This window comes from Ochotona curzoniae, unplaced genomic scaffold (genome assembly GCF_017591425.1).
Source record: "Ochotona curzoniae isolate NIBS_2020 unplaced genomic scaffold, NIBS_Ocur_1.0 contig_3498, whole genome shotgun sequence".
Taxonomy (NCBI): domain Eukaryota; kingdom Metazoa; phylum Chordata; class Mammalia; order Lagomorpha; family Ochotonidae; genus Ochotona; species Ochotona curzoniae.
In genome coordinates, this window is record NW_024465885.1 from 46,288,449 (window position 1) to 46,313,810 (window position 25,362).

The 25,362-nt window shown below is 46.6% G+C and overlaps 2 protein-coding genes across 2 annotated transcripts; both read left to right on the forward strand.

The window, feature by feature from the left end:
• On the forward strand, positions 1 to 2,956 carry LOC121156818 (carbonyl reductase [NADPH] 1). Its single transcript, XM_040980793.1, has 3 exons — positions 1 to 409; positions 846 to 953; positions 2,011 to 2,956. Exons 1-3 carry the CDS (start codon positions 121 to 123, stop codon positions 2,445 to 2,447), a joined length of 834 nt encoding a protein of 277 aa, XP_040836727.1. The 5' UTR covers positions 1 to 120; the 3' UTR covers positions 2,448 to 2,956.
• Positions 2,957 to 15,659: 12,703 nt separating this feature from the next.
• Positions 15,660 to 18,773, forward strand: LOC121156820 (carbonyl reductase [NADPH] 1-like). The gene is made up of 3 exons (XM_040980794.1): positions 15,660 to 16,041; positions 16,503 to 16,610; positions 18,091 to 18,773. The coding sequence occupies exons 1-3, from the start codon at positions 15,756 to 15,758 to the stop codon at positions 18,525 to 18,527; spliced, it is 831 nt and encodes a 276-aa protein (XP_040836728.1). The 5' UTR covers positions 15,660 to 15,755; the 3' UTR covers positions 18,528 to 18,773.
• The last annotated feature ends 6,589 nt before the right edge of the window (positions 18,774 to 25,362 follow it).

Consider the following 25,362-nt stretch of genomic DNA (forward strand, 5'->3'; position numbering starts at 1 on the left):
GAAAACCACTGTTGCGCACCCCGACACTCCAGACCTGCGTGGACTCGGACGTCCCGCGACAACCTAGACGCTGTTCCCGGGTGGTTATCCACGCAGCAGTCTTGCAAATATAACCCAGCCATGTCGAGTGGCCGCCGCGTGGCGCTGGTCACCGGCGCCAACAAGGGCGTTGGCTTCGCTATCGCACGCGACCTCTGCCGCCGCTTCTCCGGGGACGTGGTCCTCACTGCCCGGGACGAGTCACGGGGTCAGGCGGCGGTGCAGCAGCTACAGGCGGAGGGCCTGAGCCCGCGCTTCCACCAACTGGACATCACCGACTTGCAGAGCATCCGCACCCTGCGTGACTTCCTCAAGAAGGAGTACGGGGGGCTGGACGTGCTGATCAACAACGCGGGCATTGCTTTCAAGAGTAAGGACTGGGGCGCTCACGGGCTGGACCGCCCCGCATCCTGCACTAGAACGGGCTGCACCTGTAGGGAGATAGAGGGTGCCTGTGCTGGGCTCTGCACCTTGTTAAGGCAAGGAAGGCTGGGAGGCGTCTCCAGCCACCTTTAGTTTGCTTGGCTGAGAATTTTGCATTACAGTCTCTGGGAGATTGATTAAACTGTCTGTGAGATAAAGAACATATTGAAAATGGTTACATGTAGAGCCCAGGTGTGAGGGTTTTACTCACTGCTCTCAGTAGTGTGGGCTTACAGAAAGAGAAGCAGTTAACACATCAGGAGATGCACTTTGTGTTATACCTAAAGCTAACTCAGAAGTCACCCATTGCACCCACAGCTTTACTAAATGCAGTAGCACCTTCCAGCTGCTGCTAACTGACCATCTTTTCTCTGCCTTCAAAGCATGGGACACCACACCCTTCCATGTTCAAGCAGAGGTGACCATGAAGACAAACTTTTATGGCACTCGAGATGTGTGTGCAGAGCTGCTGCCTCTCATGAAACCCCAAGGTGAGCCTCCTGGGGACCCCACACCGGCCCTTCTTCAAGGAGCTGGGCCTGCCACCCAGGCTCTCATCACTTGCCCCTTCTGACTGTGTCCTGCTCCAGCTGCACCTGTCCACTGCCTGCCCCCTGCCAGGTGCTGGCCGTGTTCCTGCACTGCCCGCTGGGTTTCCACTCTGTGTACAGCTGGCCCTCTGACCCCTCCGCTCTTAGCTCACAGTATCCTGAGCGAGGCTCTTTATTGCTCCCATGGCCTTCTCATGTTAGGCGCCTGCTGGATGCCACCGTGTGCCTCTCTGCTTCCCAAGAGACTATGCTCAGGCCAGCAGAGGCTTCTCTACAAGCATTCATGATTCTCATATCTGTTGCTTGCCTAGATGCTCCTAGAACCCTTCCTCCCTCTCCCTCTCCTGATGTCCATCAATGCAGAGGCTGCTCATCCTCCCAATGCAGAGCTTGCCCACACACCTGCTTCTGGAGGGCACTTGCCCATGCACCTTACAGTCACTCCCAGGTCCTGAGTCTGTGCCCACTTTCTCTCCAATCATTGCATCTGAGATGCGCAACAGGTCTTCACTGGTACTCCTGTCCAGGTATAAACCTCCCAAGGGGCCTCTATCCTGCACATTCTCTGCTGTTCTCTGCAAAGATACCACTCCCAGGTCACAGGACGAGAAGGTGAACAACCACTGCTTGCATGTACACACCCAAAGATAAGGTAGCTTTAGCAAGATTGAAATGCATAGGTAGAGTTAAGGACTTGCACCTACAGTTTACACTCAGCTCCTATCCTGTTGTCTTGTCCTGTCTTCTTGAAAGGCTCAACTGCTACCAAGACTCTGATTACATTTCCAAGCTCATCTGCCTCTTCTGCTGGTTGAATTCTGGAAGGTAGCAAAGGTGCTTCTTATGCGTCCACTGTACCGCCTGTGCCCATTCTTTCTAGAACACACACTGCTGTTTATTTCTCCAGAGCAACTTTTCTGGTCTCAAATACCAGCAACTTTGATCCTTAGCAGTCTTCCACCCACCTCTCCATGTAGTGATTTCTAATGTATTTCAGGCAGAGTAGTGAATGTGTCCAGCATGGAGAGTCTCAGAGCCCTTAGAACCTGCAGCCCAGAGCTGCAACAGAAGTTTCGCAGTGAGACCATCACGGAGGAGGAGCTGGTGGGGCTCATGAACAAGTTCGTGGAAGACACAAAGAATGGGGTGCATAAAAAGGAAGGCTGGCCCAATACTGCATATGGAGTGACCAAGATTGGTGTCACCGTGCTGTCCAGAATCCAGGCCAGGAAATTGAATGAGCAGAGGAAAGCAGACAAGATTCTACTGAATGCCTGCTGCCCAGGGTGGGTGAGAACCGACATGGCGGGACCCACTGCCCCCAAAAGCCCGGAAGAAGGAGCAGAGACCCCCATGTACCTGGCCCTGCTGCCTCTGGATGCCGAGGGTCCTCATGGACAGTTTGTTATGGAAAAAAAGGTTGAACCATGGTGAGCTCAGCCCACAGTGCCAACCATTGTTTTAGTAGACTGTGTTGGTTTAACCTAGAGGATGCCACAAATTGTCTAACCGTAAGGTGAGAAGAGATGCAAACATTTTTTATCAACCAGAATCTATTAGTGTAGTACCCCTTGAGTGAGCTATCCCATGAGTTCACTACGAATTCGGCGACGTCCTGTATTATTTTCTGTGTGATACATGGAGAGAAAAATTGTAATGGCTAAAAATGAAAAATGGAAATCAACAGTTGAATAAATGATTCTTTCAAAGAACGTGTGCAGATTGTTAATGCTGAAACAGAACTTCCCCACCAATCAAACTGTGGCATTTGGGTCAATAGAATTGATGGTGCAACTCCAAGTCAGCTAACACTGAAAAAGGAGTCCAGTCACCAGTGTCCTATGTCCTTGAGGTCACACACTCCACCACAGCTACTCAGTGGACCAAACACTAATGCAAAAACAGACACATTGGGGGGACTGATGAGCAAAGCCAGATGTTTACATCTGACATCTGTTTTCCAATGTTTAAAACACAAACAGTACCAGAAAGGGAAGGGCTGCTGGCCTGGTTCCTTGAAGAAGCCTAAACCACTAGAACAAAACCACCAGCATCCGCACATGACGTGAGTGGGCACTCAGCCATAAGTGACCATCAGGTTAAGCCCTGCAGTTAACTGGGGTATATAGGAATGACACTGTCTAAGATCCGACACATGCTCATGCCACGCAGAGATGAACGGTGCAGTTCAGTGTGGAATCTCCCATTCACAGAGCTGGATTACTGATGTGTCTTTACATCTAGCACTTGCACAGCATCTGCTTTCGTTAGGACCTCTAATCCAAGCTGCCCCCGGCCCTTCTGTGCTGAGAAGTGTTGTTTATGGCCAGGCATCCAGCGGGAACCAGTGGGCATCAGGAAATGTGCCATCCACAGAATCACTACATGTTACATGTGGTCTTGATGTTCTTTACCTCACCAGTGAATTGTGACCAAGGAAAATGAAAGGGGATCCATCCCCCTACCCTCCAAGGAAAACAAGGTTGCAATCTACATTTTAAAAACGCAAGTTTCCCAGTTTTGTCCATGAATAAGCCTATTCCTTTCCTCCTAGTACCAGAAGAACAACAATTCTGCTGGAGTATTTCAAGTACTACTTTGGAATGTATAGTGGAATTGTAAGCACATTTCTCGTTCTGACCCTACAGATAACACCAGCTTCTTAAGAAGCTTTCAGAAAGGTTGCTGCAAACGCCAGTCCACTCTCAGGAAGTTGTCTCATCCTCACGTAGCAAGCAGGGCTCATTTTTCTTCCTCAGAACAGCCACACCATCATCCAAAGAGACTTCTGCCAGCTCACCATCAAGGCTGTTTGAACACGCTGGTCTCTGTGCTGAGCACCCATCGCTGCTCAGGACACACTCCCCTGTGGTGACATTTTGTTACACAGTGATATCTTGACCCCTATTCTTTTATCTGAGGAACTACAACCTCCTGATTGCATAACCTTTGTTCACCTAGTTCTGGAACTATCTCAAACTTTTTTTTTTGCAGCCTCATTGAATGTGTAGATTTGATATTGATTGTTGAAATAAAGCAGCAAATTATTGGGCTATATGTAATATACCAGAATAAAATTCACCTTCAAAGGATCATCTCTTACTGGAGAAATGTGCATCAAGTCAATCAGTGCATGCACTAGGACTTTCTAATACACTAGGAGTGAAGAGGCAAATACATAAATTGATAATACACTTACTTGTGGGTGGCTATTTCAAGAAGCTCCAGAAACAATAAAAATTCACTATGGCAACAGGAACTCAACTTATAAATGAACGGTAGGTTAAAAGAAAAAAACTAAGGTTTAGTTGTTTTCTGCTGAAGAGGTGTTTCCAAACATAAAAACAGAGCAACTTGAATCCAAATAAAATGATGGCTTGAACATTGTCAAATGACAGCCATTACTAGCATCATTGTTCCTCAGAATTTCTCAGAGCCAAGTACAGGGACTGTTCAGAGAAACCAACATGTCAAATGTCACAAGGCATCTTAGAAATTGAAAAAGAGATGTCAGGAAATTGTGGCTGCATGGGAAACAGTCCTCTCATATTTGCACGACAGGCTTTTGGTACCAAACGACCCAACATCAGACCCTGGGAGATTCTGCTCCCGTGAAATGATGTCCCTTGCCAACAGTCTGTGACCATTCCTGATGTGCATGGCTGGGGAAAATCTAAAGCCACTGAGGATGTTTGTGGCTCATGCTTCATCTGCTAGTGGCAAAATGCTGAGAAAACAAAACAGAAGGCAAGGACATAAGCCTGCAGTTCAGAGTCCCTCCGAGCATGCCCAGATGCACTTGAGAGATGATTCCTTGTGGTACACTTGGAAGGTGTTTTGGCCATTTTTTTTTCAAGCATGTTACTGTCAAAACAGCAGTCTCCACACCAGCTAAAAGATGGCTTTGTGTTTCTCACTTGGAGAATTTGAACCCATCTTTCCTCTCATAAAAAGTTTAAATTACTCTAGTTGCTGCTGAGTAGCCCTGCAAAACTTCACTGCTTTCCAACTTTGTTACTTTGGCCTTCCTTCATCTTCAGGTGAGGTCTAAAAGGAAAAAGCATATTTTACAATTAAAGCTGCCAGGAAAGTTTAAAGGTCTTGAATAAAGGGGTTACCTGTGGCCTTAATGAATATGGTATCAGTTCCTTCCTGGGTTAGTGATCTCACCCTTTGTGAGTTTTATTTGTATAAGAGTGTTACCTAAGAGTTATCACATAAGCCTGCCAGGGGACAGTGTGACATGTTCAATGGTCTCTTCCACAGCATATGACAGCCTCCTCATCGCATCTCCCTAGTCCCTGCTCATATAACTTGAAATTTGGAAATGTCTGGAAGAGACATCTGTGAAGGCAGCTTCCAGACCTGAAGAAAAGAACCATATTGGGCCTGGGGATGGTATCATGTAGCCACTGCCCCTTCCAGGCTCACGAGAAGCCTGGCAACAGAAAGGAGCGCTTTCTCTCACCATGCACACAGGATGAGAGTAGAATATCTCTCTCCCAACTTTACTTTCCCTGTCCACCCTGTCCCTGAATGTGGCTCACATGTGTCTTAATTTTCTCAACTTTTAAACAATTTTTAGAAAAAAATGAAAAATAAAATATTATTAATATTGCCTATTTATTTTACATGGAACTGGTCTATGAACCTCACTATGTGATCACTTGATCACCTTATTATTCTGCTTAAATCTGGTCCATAGATATGGTTAAGAAACTTTGATTAAATGAATTATTTTTCAATGTTGTGGGCAAATGAAAGAATATTATCAAGTACACCCATTTGGGCCCCTTGATCCTTCTATGCACCCCACTTCACCCCAGGACTGAAACAGCTTCATCAGCTGTCACAATCACACTCAATCCCTTTGAGCACCGTTTAGCTTTGTATAGTAACAATTTTTTGTATTGAATCGGGTGGTTTTGAAATAGCAGAACTTAACTCTTGTATGATTTTGTAAATAGCCTACACTAGAACAAGTCAGTGAAATTTCTAAGACTCCCTCTCAAGTCATGCAAAGAATGGGAAATTTTCTATCTCTAGTTTCCAAGGCAAAGAGCACTTTACTCAAAGTTGCTGGGAGAGCTTGGAAAGGAACAGAGTAGCAGAGGGCTGTCAGCAGTTGGACAACTCTTGAACTCGTCCTCTGGGAAGATTTCTGCTTGAGCACAAGCTCAAAGTCCCTGTCCATGGTCCCAAAGTGGCTCAAAAGCTCTTCATGCTTGGATTCTGAGATGGATGGATTTACAGAGTGCAGTTAAGGCTGATGGTTTCCCAGTCCTAAAAAATTCACAGGGTTGCACCCGGTGCAAAAGCCTAGCGCCTAAATCTTCGCCTTGCACCAGGATCCCTTGTGGATGCCGGTATATGTCCCAAATGCTCCACTTCCCATCTAGCTCCCTCTTGTACAGTAGGAAGGCAGTATAGGATGGCCCAAAGCCTTAGGATCCTGCAACCACATGGGAGACCCAGAAGAAGCTGGTTCCTAGCTATGGATCAGCTTAGCTTCAGGCATTGTAGCCACTTGGGAGTGAACCAGCAGGTGGAAGATCTTTCTGTCCGTATCTCCTTCTCTCTGTATAGATGTCTTTCCAACAAAAATAAATATTTTTTAAATGAAGAAATTCACAGAATTGGACAAACATTGGATGAAAATGGATTCATTCTTTGTCTTCTCAGTTCTTAAATGTACCATCATGGAGGAGAAATATTGCACTCCCATCCCTGCAGTCTCCTCCTTCCTTTTACCTCTCAGTATGTGATTTTTTTTTAGTCACCACTGTTATTCAGTATATACCTGTGTAAGTTTTAGCCAGAATCTACAATCTTGCTGTGGTCTTTAACACTAAGTTGTTAAAACTTTTACAACGTCAGCAGTCTGATTAAGAACCTCACATCTGCTTCTACAAGCACCTCAAATTGTGAATGAGTTTGTTATGTTGGCATAACTTGTATACACTTGTTGCTTGCATACACAGACTGCAAACTCATTGCCACAGTTGCTCTGCTCAAATGTATGGCTTAAAGATTAACATGACCTCTAAATACTGTCAAAACCCTTCTGAGTTTTTCAATGATGTTTTGACAAAATCGCGCTTGAAATCTGTAACCACAGCTTGGCCACAGAAACTTAACCCAGCAGTGTGTTAGGTAGATAAGCTCACAGATCAGTTGTTCAAACAGAATCCAGTTCAGCAGCTCTCCTACATGACTAATACTGACCAGTCCAATTGCTATCTTCTGCCCTAAAGCCAGATTACTAACTATTCAAACAGAACACAGTTCAAGGCCCTGGGACATCATCGGATAGAATTTATTCAACCAGTGTCATTCTTACATGGCGAGATTCTCCTAAATCTCACTCTCTTTGTTTGATTCAGATTTTCTGGTATTCTCACAGGAAGTCTTTCATGGCTTACTTTGTAATACTCAAGAAGCATTATTCTAGGCATTTTATGTCCTCCATTTATGCTCTTTTATAGAATTTATCACCATTGATTCTGAGATGGTGAATGTGAATTTCCTCCAAAATCTGCTTCCTTGCTCCACCCCATCTCTAATAACATGCTTCAATGTAATTCAAAACTAGGGAGCTGCAGGGACGGTTGGTTGCAAAGGAGAACACACAGGCACCATGTACCAGAGGCTGCAAGGTCCCTGGATGTGGTTTGGAACCTGAACTGGCCAAAACTACTTCATTTGTACTGCAGGCACTGGTCCCATGGCCAAGGTCGTTTGCTGTCCTATATCACAAGCACTTCGTGTGAGAGGTCTAGAAAGGGTTCTGCTATTGGAAGCACAACCAGGGCCCTAGTTGTGCCGATGTTGAACTACACAAATGAAAAGGACACAGAGGAGAACTCCTCAAAGCGGAGAGAATGCTCATGAATTTGTCATCTGTGCATTAACCTTCAACATGAAGAAGCAACCAAACGCGGGTATACCATCCTGGCATCAGGGGAAGATCAGACAATTCATAGAGTACACCAATCCAGGATATAGTTCATGAGTCTGAAAGGCTGTAATAATGTGTGTCCTGCAGATACAAGCTGCTGCTTCTAGAAAACAACTTTCTGAGCCCCACCGGTAAAATCAAATAGGAGGTAAATGAGGAGCAGAAAATCTGCCAGAGAAAAGACTCCATATTTTCTGGTCAATACAACTGAATCTCTAGAACAATAGTCCAGGCCCTAAAGGAGTTCTGGTTTCATAAATCGCCATGTTGATACCCAAATCATCATGGTTGTGTGGTACCCCAAATGGGAAGAGTTTCTGCTCTATGCGTCATCAGCTTGTCCAAGATCCAACCATTAGTGACCTGGGTGCTCAAGGTCACTACTGTCAGGATCAACTTTGAGAAGCCTCACCTCCCAGTCATCCACCAAAGAAGCCACGTGAAGAAAAGTCAAGTATTACCACACCAAGCTCAGCAACTGTGAGTGTCACCCTGAGCAGGAAACCTCTGCTTTCCCAGGAGGAACCTCCTCACCACAGCTGTGCTATGCTCTAGACCAACTTCCCTGCTTTACTCAGATGCACAGGCTGGCTCGAATCCAAGCATGACCGTGCTGGTGCTCACAGCTCTATATCCAGATGCTGCTCCCCCACAGACTAAAAGGATGATGGGACCCTCCAGCTAGCTCTGCATGCAACCAGGCTCAAGTGCTGGGCACTTTCAGATGAACAAGGGACATCTAAGAGTGAAACTGAAAGACAGGCTATAGGGGCTGGCTAATCACACCACTCTCGCCGGAAACTAGACTGTTGTGGCTTTCTCACACATTGTAAGTACTAAGTTGGGAAAATCACTCAAGAGATTATACATGCAGATTCAACCAGAACCAAATCCAAAGCAACTACCCAACTGCCATCCTGCAATCCATGTGTCCCCTAGTATTCTTCCCCATCACATAGAGTCATGAGAGCTGTCCTGGCAGCATGTCCATGCACTGGGACAGACCACAGCATCTGTCCTTTCCTTCCCAGAGGTCCTTGGTTCAGAAGAACTCACAGCATTCACCTGCTTGCAGGAACTGAGAAATTTGTTCCATCTGCATAAATGCCAGGGCAGAAGCCTGGATCTTCTTTACCGGGGCTACCCCCTCAGGGTGTAGGCCATTCAGAGCTCACGTGGCACCATGCCATCCTTGAGCCACTTCCAGAAGGGTTTGTATCCAGGCTCAGACCATTCCACGTTCTTGCAGCTCTGGAGGTGATGACCACTCAATCAGGAGCCACTCCAGGTCCACATCCTACTGTTTCTCAGTTTTCTGCTGCACCTCCTGGCTCAGCCCAGGCATAGGCCCCGGCTGGCCATTTTGAAGGACGGTGATGACTTTGGAGAGTATGCAGGCAGTTTGCACAGTTCTTACGCAGAGGCTATGACCACGGACCACTAACGTGTTTTACCTCTCTTAGGAAACATGTTTCTACTACACTATTTTTAACAATATGTGATTATCCAAATACTACACAACCCTTTAGCAACACAATGATTTTTAATCTATTCAAAGTTGTGCAACTAACCACCTCCATCTTATTGTAGAACATTTTCATCACAAGGAATAATTTAACCATAATGACTATGATCTTGAGATGCTCAATATGCTAACCAAGATGCTTCATTGATTCAGCCTGGCCCAGACCTGGCTGCTCTGTAACTATTGATACTACCACCCTGGAATAACCAGAAAGTCCTGCTGGGAGTTAGAAGCAACTATCTGCATCAGGCTGGCAGCTGCCAGTCCACAACAGCCAGCAAAACTGACACCCTCTGGGACCAAGGTAAGGCTTCCACTGCAACTGTGGCCATTGCCTCTAACATTGCCAGAGACAACTGTGCTAACATGTCTGGGAAAAGCCTGATTTGCATTCCACTGCTCCAGGCTTGCAACTGCTAACACACCATCTCCCCTGTAACCTACAATCAACCTATGGGACTTGAGTCTTGTAGTTCTGGGACAGGGACTGCTGCATCTGTCCTCCACAGTCACCTGTGTTCATGCCATGGGCCCTGGGAAGGCCCTGGCTACATTCTAATGCTCTAGATCCTGACCCACCATGCACAATCCACAGCTAACCACCATTAACTCCAGAGCACTTGACAAGGTCCACTTCACATCTGGGACTTTGGGTGTTAAATCCCAGCATCAACCATGCCTTCACCTTCTAAAATGGAGATGTTATGAGGCCCCTAGAGGAAAATGGTTTGAAACTTTTACCATATATTGGCATTTATATATAGGGAAAGAAAATAGTTTAAAAAAATAAAAAGAAGATTCTTGTGAAGGCCTGCCATTCATAGAAAGGCCAAGTAACTCTGATCCTTCCCACCACACTTTTTGAATCAGTACTAGATGAAGGTGATGATAACTAGTATATGATTGATTATAAGATTTAATAACAAATCTATATGCCTTTATAAATTATTTTCATTTACAAGCTTTCTTTTTCGTTCTATGTTCTTGATATTTTAGGTAATATTAGTTTAGGTGTAGTGAAAGTTGATTTTGGATATTTTATACCACCTGTCACTATGTGACCACGTGTGCTGCTAACCATGGAGTTCCTGGTTTCAGCCGGTGACTGCAGGTTTGAATGAGTGATGGCTTGCTGATAATCTTTTCTTTGAAGTAAAATAATAATAATGTTTTTAGGGTTGTTTCTCTATTCTTTTAATCATGAAGTAAAAATGAAACCATTGAGTGCTGTGTAAAAGCTTGTGATGATTTCTGTATAAACAAAGAAGGCAACATTTCTGTGTTGTCCATTACAAGCATCACACTATAGAGGTTCACGCCTCCTCTTGTCTGTTTTCTTGCTGATGTATGCACGCTTTGCAAACCATCAAGTCAGCCAGAGCTGGTCTCCAGCATACCCTGTTATCTGGAAGCCAACAACAAGCACTGTTGGAATCCCAAGTTCACTGCAAAATCACACCACTGTCTCCAGAAACTTCTGCAAGTTAAACCATTGTGACTTTGGCTGTCACATATAATGTGGGTACTGAGTTGAGGCAATCACTCAAAGAATATACTTATACACTCACCTAGAACCAAACCCAAAACCACTACCCAACTGGCACCCTGCAACCCATTTGTACAAAACAAACAACAACAACAACAACAACAAACTTTTTCTTTTTTTAAGATCTATTTATTTTTTACTGGAAAGTCAGATATACAGAGAGAGGGAGAGACAGAGAGGAAGATCTTCCATCCACCAATTCACTCCCCAAGTGGCCACAATGGCCGGAGCTGAGCCAATCCGAAGTCAGAAGCCAGGAGCATCTTCCAGGTCTCCCATGTGGATGCAGGGTCCCAAAGCTTTGGGCCGTCCTAGACTGCTTTCCTGGGCCACAAGCAGGGAGCTGGATGGGAAGCGGGGCTGTCAGGACACAAACCAGTGCCCATATGGAATCCGAGCATGTGCAAGGCAAGGATTTTAGCCACTAAGCTATTACATAAGGCCCAAACAACCCTTTTTCATTGTGAGCTGGTTAACAGACCAACAGGCACATAGACATCAATGCAGGGATACAGGAAACACAGAGAAGCCGGGAAGCATGACCCCTTCAGGAGACCACAGCAGTTCTCCAGAAATTGATCCTTTAAAAAAAAACCAGGAAAGCCTGAAAAAGAAGTAAAAACAATGACCCTAAGAAAACCCATAAGCTGAAATAGAATACAGCAAGCTCAAGGGGAGGAGGAAACCAAAGTAAATGTAAACCAAGGAATCATTCAAATCAGCTACGCACACTGGAACTGAAATGTTCAATGGTTGAGAAGAAGAACACACTGAGAGCTTCAACGTGAGAGGAGATGAGTCAGAAGGAAGCTTTGACCGGGATGAGGCTCTTCACTCAGCACCTGCAGATTCCACCGCCTTCTCCCAGCACGGAGCATGCCCGGGAAAGAGAAGGCCACACAAAACCCCAGCCAGTTCAGAGACCTTTCAATCATGCACCACGCCTTCTCAGATGCCAAAGCAATAAAAGCAGAAATCAACAGCAAGAGGAACAAGAGAATTCGTAAATACACAGAAACTCAACAACATGCTACTTAATGACTAATGGATTATTGAAATAAAGGAAAGCAAAGAAAAAGATCTTTTGAGATGAATGGAAATCAAAGTGCAATATATTAAAATCTGGGCATACAGCAAAGAAATGTTCAGAGGGAAGTTTATAGCACTAAGTCCATAGGCTTTAAAAATAAAGATATTTCAGGTAAAAAAATATATATGACAATGCACCTCAGGGATTTAGAAAAGCAACAACAAAGCAAACCCAAAATTAACAAGAGGCAAGAAATAACAACAATCTGAACCTAAATGAATGAAAATACAACTTTAAAAACTACAAGAGCTAACAGAACAGAAATTAGATTTTCTGACAAGATAAGCAAAATAAACAAGAGCCAAGCCTAGAGATAGCTGGCTCTTGGACAGTCTACCTTCCAGAACTGGGAGAAACACATCAGCATTGTTTAGACACTTCTCAGTCTCAGGTGTTTTGTTAGATCAGCACAAACAGCCAGAGAGGTAAGAACACAGGAGTAACAAATCGGGACTAAGTGATCTATTGCAGCAACTGAAATGACTCAGTGAAAACATTAAGAAAAGCTTCTATGGTGGATTCCATCACAATCTCCAAACTTCACATCCTCTGTCAAATTCAGATGCGGCTTTATGGTTAGAAGACCTCTGCAAAAGACAAGATCATCATGGCTCAGGAGAGACCTCACCAATGATGGGCTTCCTTCCAGAAAGAGACAAGGACCCAGAATTGCCATACAGAAGAGGCCGGGTGCAGACAGAGGCACAGCTTGGGGTTCTGCTGTCCTGATCAGAGACCCCCAAGGATAGTAAAGACAGCAACCAGACGCCAAGGAAGACCTTGAGTCAGGGCACAGAGAGAGCAGAGCCCTGTCACACCTGTATCTGGGCTTGTGGCTTCAGGAATGTGAGGGAACTCAGAACTGTTCTTTGGGGCCATGCACTGTGTGGCTCTTAGATATGGCAACCATTGAACTGATGCACCTGCCATGCATTATACTGGCCACCTTACCACAAGCAGGCAGTGTCTGGCAGCAGGAGCTGCTAGACTTCTACAGATGCAAAGGAGGGCCCAGTATAAACACTAAACTCAAAAGAAACAAATTGTACTTTACTTACGACAAAGAAGTAATGATTTTTACTTTAAAATGTTGCAACCGTTATCTTCTTGCTGAAAAATTCTGAGCTTCACAACAACCTGCCAATGGGCCATTTTAAAAGAACATTCTGTTATCATCTCACATACATGAGGCATTCTGTAGGGAAAGTGCTGCAGAAATTCCTGTGCCAGGAAGGCATACACAAGGCCAGTACCCTCCAAGTGGGTTTACACTCAGCAGAAATGGACAAAATAGCCAGTTTACTAAGCTTTCATAACGCTTTTTCAAGTTAAGAATTTTTTTTTAATCAAACAGAAAAAAAACCTTTAGGAGACAGGATAAGGACTCACGGACAGACCCGAGTAGCTGATCCACCCACCACGGATCCTGTGCCTCCCCAGCTGGTGGGTACAGAGGGCCCCCAATGTCCTGGGCCACTTTTCTGTCTGGCGTGGCTGTTTCCTCTGCAGACCCATTTTCAGACACCACACTGTGATAGCTCATGCCACATGGGTTGCAGACTGGTTTCCTACAAGTCACCAGCCATGAGAATAGTCAGTTCCCTTTTCCCTGGGTCACTCTGTTATAGAGCCCAGGAGCCAACCTGGTGCCCTCAAGAGTAACCATCACACGTCTGCTTGTCCAAACTGCTCAGGCCCTGCTGTCACCTGTGGTCGCATGTGACCCTCCATACTAAAGGTAAGTCCTAAAAGTTCATGTAGTGGATGGGCATTTGGCCCAGCAGTTGATGCATCTATCACATACTGGAACATCTGGGTTGGATTCCCAACTCTGGCCCCTGATTACAGTTCCCTTAGATTGTGTCTGCCAGGAGGCAGCAGGATGCACACTGGAAATCGAAGAACTGGAAGATACTTTCATATTCTCTCTCTTACCTACATGTAAATGAATGAATGAATAGATAAATAAAATCTTAAAGTCCATAGAAAATGTACATTACCTTTTAATCAATTTTCTCACAATCTTCCTGAAGTTCATTATATTGGGTTATGTGGCAGCATCTGGTCTAATTGACCTGTCAGTTCTTTGTTGCTCCAGTGCTAACATACAAGAAAATCACCATGATTCTTGGACCTCGCAGGGTTTCAGCAGAGGGCTCCCCATGATGAAAGTCCCCCGCACAGATGGGTCTCCCACTGGAGTTAATCCACCCCACTTCTGGCTCACACTACCAGAGAAAGCAGCTGGTGGCAAAGAAAGAAACCAGGAAACGACGGGGCACACGGGCTGGGAGATACATGACAGAGAAATGAAACGTGAACTCAGTCTTTTGTTTGCTTGTGAACTTATGCTCTGTTGGTCACTTGTGCTACATAGCATGGAAAATTCCTTTCCTATCACTCAACCAATTTGTAACCTCCCAGTCTGCAACCACTCCTTCGTCTTAAATGGGGCATACAAGTACATGCTGATACACTGAGTATAAACAGAGCTGGGACGCTCCCTCGCACCCGTGTGCTGCAGGACCACATCCAGGTGCCGCCATGACACTGCAGGTGCGCCAGGTTCCGTAAATTCGTCCCACCTTAAGAGGAAAACCTGGCCACGGGCACGCAGGGGGCTTTGCTTCCAGGTGCTTAGGGAGGGACCTGACAGAAACACAGAAACATGATCTGCTATCCCCTCCCAGGTTATGGCATAACTCTACTTCTGAAGACTTTAGAGACAGTGTTCCGAACAAACGCCCAGGCGGGGAGTGCAGATTGGTGTCAATTAACTCCAAGTGCAATGAATATTTACTAAATGGGGGGTGACCTCAAAGCAGCTTGGACACATACCAGCTGCATCCACTCAACCACTAAAACAGACGTTACATTCACCAGTGACGGCCACAACAAAGTTTTATTATAAATGAGAGGCAAGGCAACCGAGTGACCGACCAGCCAGCCGGGACCAACACCCCTTACCGGAGTGTGGACCCAAACAGCGCATTCACGGGGTTTTTACAGGGACCGTTCACAATAGCTTGAAAAGCAGCAATCCCCAATAGCCTGCAAGGTGAGGGGAGAAACACCACAACTGCCCTACCTATCTCGGCCGGACAGCCCAGGCCTGGCTCTTCTCCAGTCCGGCAATGAAGGTAACCACCCACTTCATTACTTGGAGCCACCTGAGAGATAACCAGACTTGGGCCTCCATCCAGGAAAATTGGAGCCCGTCGGTGCTAAAGGTCACATGGGCCGTTTGGCCTGCAAGCTCACACAGTTTCTTAGTAACAATGACCCATGTTTACTCCATTTTGTTTTCAATTCTACTATACCGGTTCAGATCAACAACGTGGTTAACTTGCACGGTCCCAGGCTACCCGACAGCCGCGGTTCTCACCAATCCCTCCACAAGTTCTAACAAGGCGGCTCCTCCCTTTGGCTGAGCACCCACCCAGAGGGCGGTAACGCGAAACCAAGGGGTTGGGGCGGGGCCTGCGTTTAAATGCGCTTGCGCACAAGCCCGGCAGCCCAGCGTCCCCCTCGGTGCGCACGCAGCACACAGTTGGCCTCCTCGCATCGCTGGCGCCGGAGGCTTCGTCGTTCTCTACAAAGGGATCCACGGTCGCTACAGAAGCATGTCGCCCAACCGCGTGGCGCTGGTCACCGGCGCCAACAAGGGCATCGGCTTAGCTATCGCACGCGACCTCTGCCGCCGCTTCTCGGGGGACGTGGTGCTCACTGCCCGGGACGAGTCACGGGGTCAGGCGGCGGTGCAGCAGCTACAGGCGGAGGGCCTGAGCCCGCGCTTCCACCAACTGGACATCACCGACCTGCAGAGCATCCGCACCCTGCGTGACTTCCTCAAGAAGGAGTACGGGGGGCTGGACGTGCTGATCAACAACGCGGGCATTGCTTTCAAGAGTAAGGACTGGGGCGCACACGGGCTGGACCGCCCCGCATCCTGCACTAGAACGGGCTGCACCTGTAGGGAGATAGAGGGTGCCTGTGCTGGGCTCTGCACCTTGTTAAGGCAAGGAAGGCTGGGAGGCGTCTCCAGTAGCCACCGACACCTGTAGTTTGCTGGGCTGGGAGGTATGCATCACAGTTCCAGGTGATTGGTTTTAGGGCATGGTTCAATTTTAAACTAATTCTGAAATAAGCAAGAAATATGACTAGAGCCCAGGTGTGCTGGCTGCACCCAGCCTCTCCCAGAGTCACCACCCAGAGAGAGGCTGTCATCAAACCTAGGGCTATAGGTTGACACAATCTTGTGACTACATCCAAAGCTAACTCAGAAGTCACCCATTGCACCCACAGCTTTACTAAATGCAGTTGCACCTTCCAGCTGCTGCTAACTGACCATGTTCTCTCTGTCCTCAAAGTGCAGGACACCACACCCTTCCATGTTCAAGCAGAGGTGACCATGAAGACAAACTTTTATGGCACTCGAGATGTGTGCGCAGAGCTGCTGCCTCTCATGAAACCCCAAGGTGAGCCTCCTGGGGACCCCACACCGGCCCTTCTTCAAGGAGCTGGGCCTGCCACCCGGGCTCTCATCACTTGCCCCTTCTGACTGTCCTGCTCCAGCTGCACCTGTCTACTGCCTGACCCCTGCCAGGTGCTGGCCGTGTACCTGCACTGCCCAATGGGTTTCTACTCTGCACAACTGGCCCTCTGACCCTTCGGCTCTTAGTTTACAAGTCTCCTGAGTGAGGCATTTTATTGCCCCATGGCCATGTCATGTTGGAAGCCCTTTGGATGCCACCCTGTGCCCTCTGCTCCCTGAGTCACCTTGTTCAGGCTAACAGAAGCTTCATGTAGGCAGCCACTATCCCCCTAACATCTGTCCCTTGCCTAGGAAACTCCTGGAATCCTTCCTCCCCCTCCCTCTCCTCCTGATGCCACCTCCCAAACTAGAACACGTTTCAACCTGAGTCACCTTGGCCACCCTGGGCCCATTCACTTTTTCCCATCCACTGCATCTCAGCTGCATGACAGGTCTTCTTGGGCACTTCTGCCCAGTGCCAACCTCCTAAGCCCTTTGCTTTCACAGCAGTCTGCAAACACTGATAGCTAGCTACTCCAAGAAAGAAGAGAAAGAGAGAAAGAGAGAGAGGGAGGGAGAGAAACCCTCGGGGCAAAGTTAGGCTGGCTCTTAGTGTGCCTTACAGGGTTTGCATAAAGTCACTGCCTAGCCCAGCCTCCCTGGGCTCTTTGTTCCCAGCATAGTGCATTAGCATATTCCTTTGTTGTGAATTGTACAGTACAGTCATGGGACGAGAGGTGAGCCACCACTTCCTACACATACACAGCCAGAAGAACTGCAGGCCCTGCACGATGACTCAGTGGCTAAAACCTCACCTTGCACACGCTGGGATCCCATATGGGTGCTGGTTCCTGTCCCGGCAGCTCCGATGCCTGTGGCCTGGGAAAGCAGTAGAGGATGGCCAAAAGCCTTGGGAATCTGCACCTGCTTGCGAGACCCAGAGAAAACCTCTGGATTCTGACTTTAGATCAGCTCAGCTCCAGTCATTACGGCCACTTAGGGAGTGAACTAGCTGATGGAAGATCTTCCTCTCTGTCTCTCCTTCTCTCCATAAATCAGCCTTTCCAATAAATCTTTAAAAAGCAAAACACCCACTTTTAGCAGGATTGAAATGTGTGGTTTAGAGTGAGGACTCACACAGGCACTCACTCTCTACTCCAGCCTATTCTAATCGAGATTCCTGGAGCAGTCTGTGAGCTCCAAAACTGTGGTCCACTCTGGCCTTTAAGGACGAACCTGCCCAGGCCACCTTCCTCCTTTAGTGACTGTTCTGCAAGGCACAGATGGAGTTCCTTAGGCAATCACCACACCATCTACATCCTTTTCTCTCTGCTGTTTATTTCTCCAGAGCAAGTTTTCTGTTCTCAATACCAGCAGCTTTGGTCCTCAGCAATCTCCTCATAATGACTTGTGATGTATTTCAGGCAGGGTGGTGAACGTGTCCAGCATGATAAGTGTCAAAGCCCTGAGCGGCTGCAGCCCAGAGCTGCAACAGAAGTTCCGCAGTGAGACCATCACGGAGGAGGAGCTGGTGGGGCTCATGAACAAGTTCGTGGAAGACACAAAGAATGGGGTGCACCAGAAGGAAGGCTGGCCCAATACTGCATATGGAGTGACCAAGATTGGTGTCACCGTGCTGTCCAGAATCCAGGCCAGGAAATTGAATGAGCAGAGGAAAGCAGACAAGATTCTGCTGAATGCCTGCTGCCCAGGGTGGGTGAGAACTGACATGGCGGGACCCAATGCTACCAAAAGCCCGGAAGAAGGAGCAGAGACCCCCATGTACCTGGCCCTGCTGCCTCCGGACGCCGAGGGTCCTCATGGACAGCTTGTTATGGAAAAAAAGGTTGCACAGTGGTGAGCTCAGCCCACAGTGCCAACCATTGTTTTAGTAGAGGGATTGACTGTCAACAGATTTTCCTATCCCTAGGGAAAAGAATCCTAACATTTGCATCAATCTGTCTCTACTAATGTACTACTTAATGCTGTGTGGCCTGCTGCCTGAGTTGATGGCTAATTCTGTAATTTCCTATGTGATGTGGGGAAAAATAAGTTTGTAATTGTTGAAAATAACAAATTTAGAATTTAATAAATGGTTCTTTGCAGAGATCATGTGCAGTTTGTGTGCTGTGATTTTTCTCAGGACAAGATTTAAAGGTATACATTTCATGGGACTCCTAGTGGAAATGAAGTAAAGTTCGTTTTCTGGGCCCCAACTAACTGCTACACATAGCAAGGCAATGAGGACAGGAGACATCAGGTTTGCTGTACTGTTACCAAGAATGCATTCCCTGCTCAGTGCTTGGCCTCTTTTATGGGGCTGGTGGCCACTATGTTAGTGCTTTCTCCAAAAACAGGAGATAAATCCACGATGGATCCTAGTCACCCAGTGTCCTCCCAGATGCAACAATCAGCCTCTGGGGAGAAGTGTCTAAATCACAGTAAACAGCTGTGCAATGAGCTGCACACGCCCACAAAGCCACCACCAAGGAGACCGGAAACAAGGCTCCCAACTGGAACTTTCTTCCAGGTTGTCATTAGCCTTGGCAGGCCTCTCCCAGCTGGCCAGGGCAGCCAAGAGCCTGATGTATCCCAGCAGCGTGTTGCTTGGGGAAATCAATTAGGAGTTCCCATTTTCTGTCACTAATAGGGCAAGCTTTGTGGGCTCAGTTCCAGTACAGAACATCTGAGCCCGGCTCCTTTGTCCTTTACATTCTGAGTCTAGACACTGTGGTTTCTCCCTTACACTTCAGGAATTTCAAAGAAGGAAAGGGAATCCTCAACAAAGAGGTTAAAACAATGAAATTTACCATGGTTAGGATAAATCTAACCACTAGCCCTCCGAGAGCCCCACTGTGGTCTGGATACAGTAGGTGCTTACAATGATTGACACAATCCATAAAACTACAGGAAAAACAACTAACAGCCCAATATAATTATATTTGTTACTATTTTTACATGTGTTTTTATATATTGAAGATCAGGACAAGTCTGAGGGAACCTGCTTAGTTGGCATTGTTACATCGTGAGAGCCACCAGTCCAGCATCAGGCAGGGGTCTAGAGACCTCTACCAAATTACTGCCAGAAGCTATAACTTAATGGTACTTTGTGCTGTGTCACTCTCACTGAAACTAACATTGCTGAGAAAGCACACTCACTCCCATGAAAGTTTATCACTTCTTGCCTCACCCTTTTTGCCCCACCATTGCACTATCTTGATCCATAACATAGTAACCTTTATCTTGGGAAGGACACCTCCTGTTTGTCTAACCTCTGCCCAAATGGTTCCAGAACCATCTTATACCTGAGTTACATCAGAATTACTGTTGTCAAAGTATGACACCAATTGCTGAGTGAAAACAGCAAGCTACTGGCTATTTACAATATAGCAGACTTAATTGCAGCTTCAGAGAACCAACTCCTTACTAAAGAGAACAATGTGCTTAAAATCAATGCACTTGCTAGAATTTGCCAACATCCTGTGAATGAAAGGGGTAATGATACAATGGTGGTATACATACCTTTGTATGAATACATGATCTCAGAGTGCTCAGGAGAAGCATGAAAACTCATTGCAGCAGCAGAAACAGAATCAGAAAACTGATCACCAGATTAAGAAACTTACACCTTTTATTTTCGAGTGATCTTAGCACAGAAGCTCATGAAGAACTTTCAGGTAAACAGAAGAAGTAGGCTGAACACTGCCTAGGCCATGATCTCACCAGAATCATGGCCTTTCAATTTCCCCAAGCCCAGCAGTGGGACCAATCAGACAAGTCAGCATGTTGAACACCGAGGATCGGTGTCAAGCCCAGCTTGGGACTTCAGCCTCCCATGGGAGTACCATTTAGAATCACAGCTGCTCCACTTCGGATCCAGCTCCTGGTAGCACAGCAGATGGGTCAAGTGCTGGGGTTCCTGACTGTCACAGTTCCGAGCTCCTGGCTTTGACTTGGTCCATCCCTGGCCATGAGCCACTTGGGGGAGAATCCTCGGATGGAAAAAGCTCCCTCCCTGCCAGCACTCTCTCTCTCTCTCTCTCTCTCTCCCTGTCTCTACCTCTACATTCCAAGTAAGTTTTTTGTTCTGTTTTGAACAGTGGGAAGGAGGCCTCGGGAAAGATCTGGCCACGTGATAAGAAAATGATGTCTGTGCTCTCATATACAGTCTTGGGGTCAGAAGCACTCAGAGTGATCCCTGAGAGATTCAAGCATAAAATAATGCCCTCATACAGGATGAATTATGACTACCGAGGCTTTTTTTTTTTTTAATTTTTATTTTGAACTTTGAATTTTATGTTACAATTCCGTAGAGTCTGGGATTCCCTGCCTCCCACACCCCATCTGTAGCAGGGAAAATTCTTTGCTAAAGTTACTGAGGATGTTTCCGGTTCACACTTCATTTGCCACCCATGAAACGCTGAGAAAACTAGCTGGGACACAAGCCCAGGCTTCAGAGCCCTGCCGAGCATTCCCAAGTGGATTAAGATGATGAGCAACTTAGGCGAATTTGGATGCCTGTTAGTCTTGTTTTACTTCTTGGAACAAACAGAGACTCTTCCTTGCCAAAACAATGACTCTGCAAAATTCGACTGCTTGTAGTTTCATCAATCTTCAGGAAAACCAAGAGGACAGAGGCTATTTTGCAATTCAAGCTTCCCCAAAACTCCTAAGGCTCTTGAGTAAAGAGATTGCCTGTGAACTTACTGCCCTTGATGTCAGCTCCTTTTTTTTTAAGATTTATTTTATTTTTATTGGAAAGGTGGATATACAGAGAGGAGAGACAGAGAGGAAGATCTTCCGTCCGATGATTCACTCCCCAGGCGGCCACAACGGCTGGTGCTGAGCCAATCTGAAGCCAGGAGCCTCTTCCGGGTCTCCCACATGGGTGCAGGGGCCCAAGCCGTCCTCGACTGCTTTCCCAGGCCACAGACAGGGAGCTGGATGGGAAGTGGAGCTGCTGGAATTAGAACCAGCACCCATATGGGGTCCTGGGCATGCAAGGCGAGGACCTTAACCACTGCGCCACTGTGCCGGGCCCGTCAGCTCCTTTTGTTTCTCAGAATATCACGTGCCATTTCAGACTACACTCTGTTCCCAAGCGAGTCTCGCAAGCCTGACAGGGAACAATGCAGTAGTCTCAGCTGTATCATTGTCAGCACAAGCAGCCTTTTCCTTGGCATCCTCGGGTCACTGCTTGTATGACCAGAAATCCAGTTAAGGGAACACAGCCTGCAACCCTGAGCCAAGGACAGTTGCTGGTGCTACCAACCACCAATCTAAGATTGAATTACAACGAATTCATGCTTGGCATTGCCTCATCAAGTGGAGAACACACAAGGTTCTACACACACACACTGAGACGTATGAACTGGAAAGCTCAAACTAACAACTTTTTGAGCCCACCAGTAGCAGACGCCACAGGAAGGAGACAATTCATCTTTGTCCCTCATGACAATCTCAAGTAGACAGGTTCCACGCTGGATGATGAGGACCCAAAGTACTCAGTACAACTACATACCACACACGTCTCCACATTCTGGGGGATTAGCCTAGGTATGCTTCCCTTTCTCTGTTGGCTTGAGAACCTGGAGAGCAAACCTCTATTTGGTCTCTTCTCTCTGTGTCACCCATCTAGCCCTCTGTCCAGAACACTTTACACCCCTGCTCATTTCCTGACTAAAACATAATTTGACCAATTGCTGGATTATACCCCATTCCCTTGAGCTTCACTCAGCTTCATTTAGCACCAATTCCTTCTAGTGAGTCAGCTGCTTTTCAAGTAGAAGAACTTTAACTCCTCAATGGTTTTGGAGAACTCAAATACTAGATCAAGCTGGTAAAAAATCCAAGCCATCCTATTGTATTGTACAAAGAATAAGACTTTTTCTATCTCCATTAAAATGAAACATGAGGGTCCGGTGCAGTAAGATAGTAGCTAAATCTTCGCCTTACATGCACTGGAATTGTGTATGGGCACCAGTTCATGTTCCATCTGTTCTGCGTCCCATCCAGCTCCCTGCTTGTGGCCTGGGAAAGTGGTAGAGCATAGCCTAAAGCGTTGGTACCCTGCACCCATTTGGGAGACCAGGAAGAAGTTCCTGGCTCCTGGCTTCAGAGTAACTGAGCTTTAGCTGTTGCGGGCACTTGGGGAATGAACTAGTGCATAGAAGATGGGAAAGAAAGAAAAGAAAAGGAAAGAGAAAAGAAAAAAGAAAGAAAGAAAGAAAAGAAAAGAAAAGAAAAGTTGAGTATCTTCCAAAGCATGTAGTGCTGAAATCAAGCTTACTAGAAGACTTAGGAAGAAACTGAAAGACATGGGACTGTTGAGCAGGTGCAGGACTCCTCTCAAACAGATGCTGTGAGGAAGATCTGTACTAAAACTCAAGTTCAGAATCTGTCCACTGTCCAAAAAGTGGACGAAATGCTCTACGTGCCGTGATACTGACAAGAGATTCCGGCAGTGCAATGGAAATCAACAGTCTCCAGTCTAAGACATTCAAAGGGGAGCCAACATGGTGGCTCTGCAGACTAGTCCTCAGCCTGCATGCCGGCATCCCGTATGGGTACTGGTTCAAGCCCTGGCTGCCCCACTTCCCATCCAGCTCCCTGTCCATGTGTCTCTCCTTCTTTCTGTAAATCTTCCTCTCAAATATAAATTAATAAAACTTTTTAAAAAAAAATTCACAGACCTTGCTGAAAACAGAATCACTCTCTTGTCTTTGCAGATCAGTATTGTGCTGTGTTACAATATTGCATTTTCATTCCTACTGCTTCTTTTATTAGTATTTGTTCCTTGTCAGTCACTATTCTTACCCAGCATGATTCTGAAAGTATTTTTAAAGATTTATTTATTTTCATTGGAAAGGCAGATTTACAAAGAGAAGGAGAAACAGAAAGATCCTCCATCCACTGATTCACTCCCCAAATGGCTACAATGGTCAGAGCTGAGCCAATCTGAAGCCAGGAGCCAGAAGCTTCTTCTAGGTCTTCCACATTGGGTACAGGATCCCAAGGCTTTGGGTCATCCTCCGCTGCTTTCCAGGACATAAGCAGGGAGCTGGATGGGAAGTGGAGCAGCCGGAACATGAACTGGAATCCAAATGGGATGCTAATGCTTGGAGGTAGAGAATCATCCAGTAGAGCCATCACACTGGCCCCTATTCTAAAAGTTTTAACCAGAATCTACAGCCTTTCCTGTGACCATTTCTTGTGTGACAAATTCTTTAAATTCTTTTAACTCCTGTATTATATGCTTCTCATTGTTGGTCAGAAGCTTTATGATAAGTTTTCTGAATTCTGTGTCCCCCATTTTTTCAACGTCTTCCTCAGTGAACTCTGAGAGTGCTAGAGGCTTTTATTCCTGTACTGGGGAGTCTTCAGTAACATTCATTGAGCCTCTGATTCTTCTTCTAACTTTTGACAGTGCAATCCTGTTTGGTGGATTTTTCTCCTTAGCACAGATTTCTAAAATGTATTATCTACAGCTCTCCAAGTCAATTTTTTTGTTTAATCAGTGTCCTGGGTTAGGAAGACACCAACTTAAAAAAAAAAAAAAGAATATGCCAACCGTCCCAGATACCTGGTTTATTGGCATTGCTGATCCTGTCTAAACACAAAAGATTGTGCCCGACAGGGCATGGCGGAGAGCCAGGGCTGTTGGCCTTCTGACCCAGGAAGCACACAGATCTTGCAGGACAGAAAGCTGGCGCTGTCCTCCCTGTGAGGTCAGCCACATGTGGAAATGTGCCCACTCCAGCATTTTGATCCCATCTCTCTGCCCCATGGGGTTCGCAGCTCTCTTTCCATTTGTTGCTGGACCAAAGTATTCAACAGGACTGGCCAGTCCCAGCCTGCCTTCAGCTCCTGAGCTCACTGTGTGGGCTCAAGCTCCCACCTGACTGCCACAGTGGCTGACCTGTGTCCACGGCCGGTTCCCTGGCTGTCATTGGAGTTCAGATGACAGTTCACTGGTGGCCGGTGGGTTTTCTGTTCCCTGTAACACTGCTCCACCATTGTTGCCTCTTCCCTGTGTCCAGGGGTTCTCCAGGTGCCTCCCTGTTGACTGCCTGACCCCCTCTCTTTCTGTAATCCGCTCTCTGTTCTTTACCCTGTCTCATGTTTCTCTATCATCTTGAAAACCAAATTGTTCATTTTTTAAGACTTGCACTGTAGTAGTTGAGTTCTGCTTTTTAAAAAAATTTAGTTATATTTTGAAAAGCAAAGTTGGAGAGAAACTTGATAGAAAAGTGAGAAAGAGAAAGATAGAGATATGGTTCTCTCCCCTAAATGACTACAATTGCTGGGGCAGAAGCCAGGAGCTTCTTCCAGGTATCCCACGTGGGTTCAAGGGCCCAAGAACTTAGGCCATCTCCACTGGTTTCCCAAACCAATAGCAGGGAGCTGGATCAGAAGTGGAACAGCTTGAACTCAAATCGGCACCTGCATGGGGGTGCTGGTGCTACAGGCAGAAGCTTAACCTTCATGCCACAACGCCACTCCTGCAACGCCACAACTTTGCTTTCAACAACAGTTGTCTTTTCCAGACACAGACACTCAAACAGCCCACCAGGCACATTCCTCCTTCTGAAACTGTGATTATGCAAGGAGGAAGTGGGCTGTCCTTGAGCAAGAAGAGACGATCAAAGTTGTTCCCAGGAACAAATCACATTCAGTTGGAATCCGTGCTGGGCAAC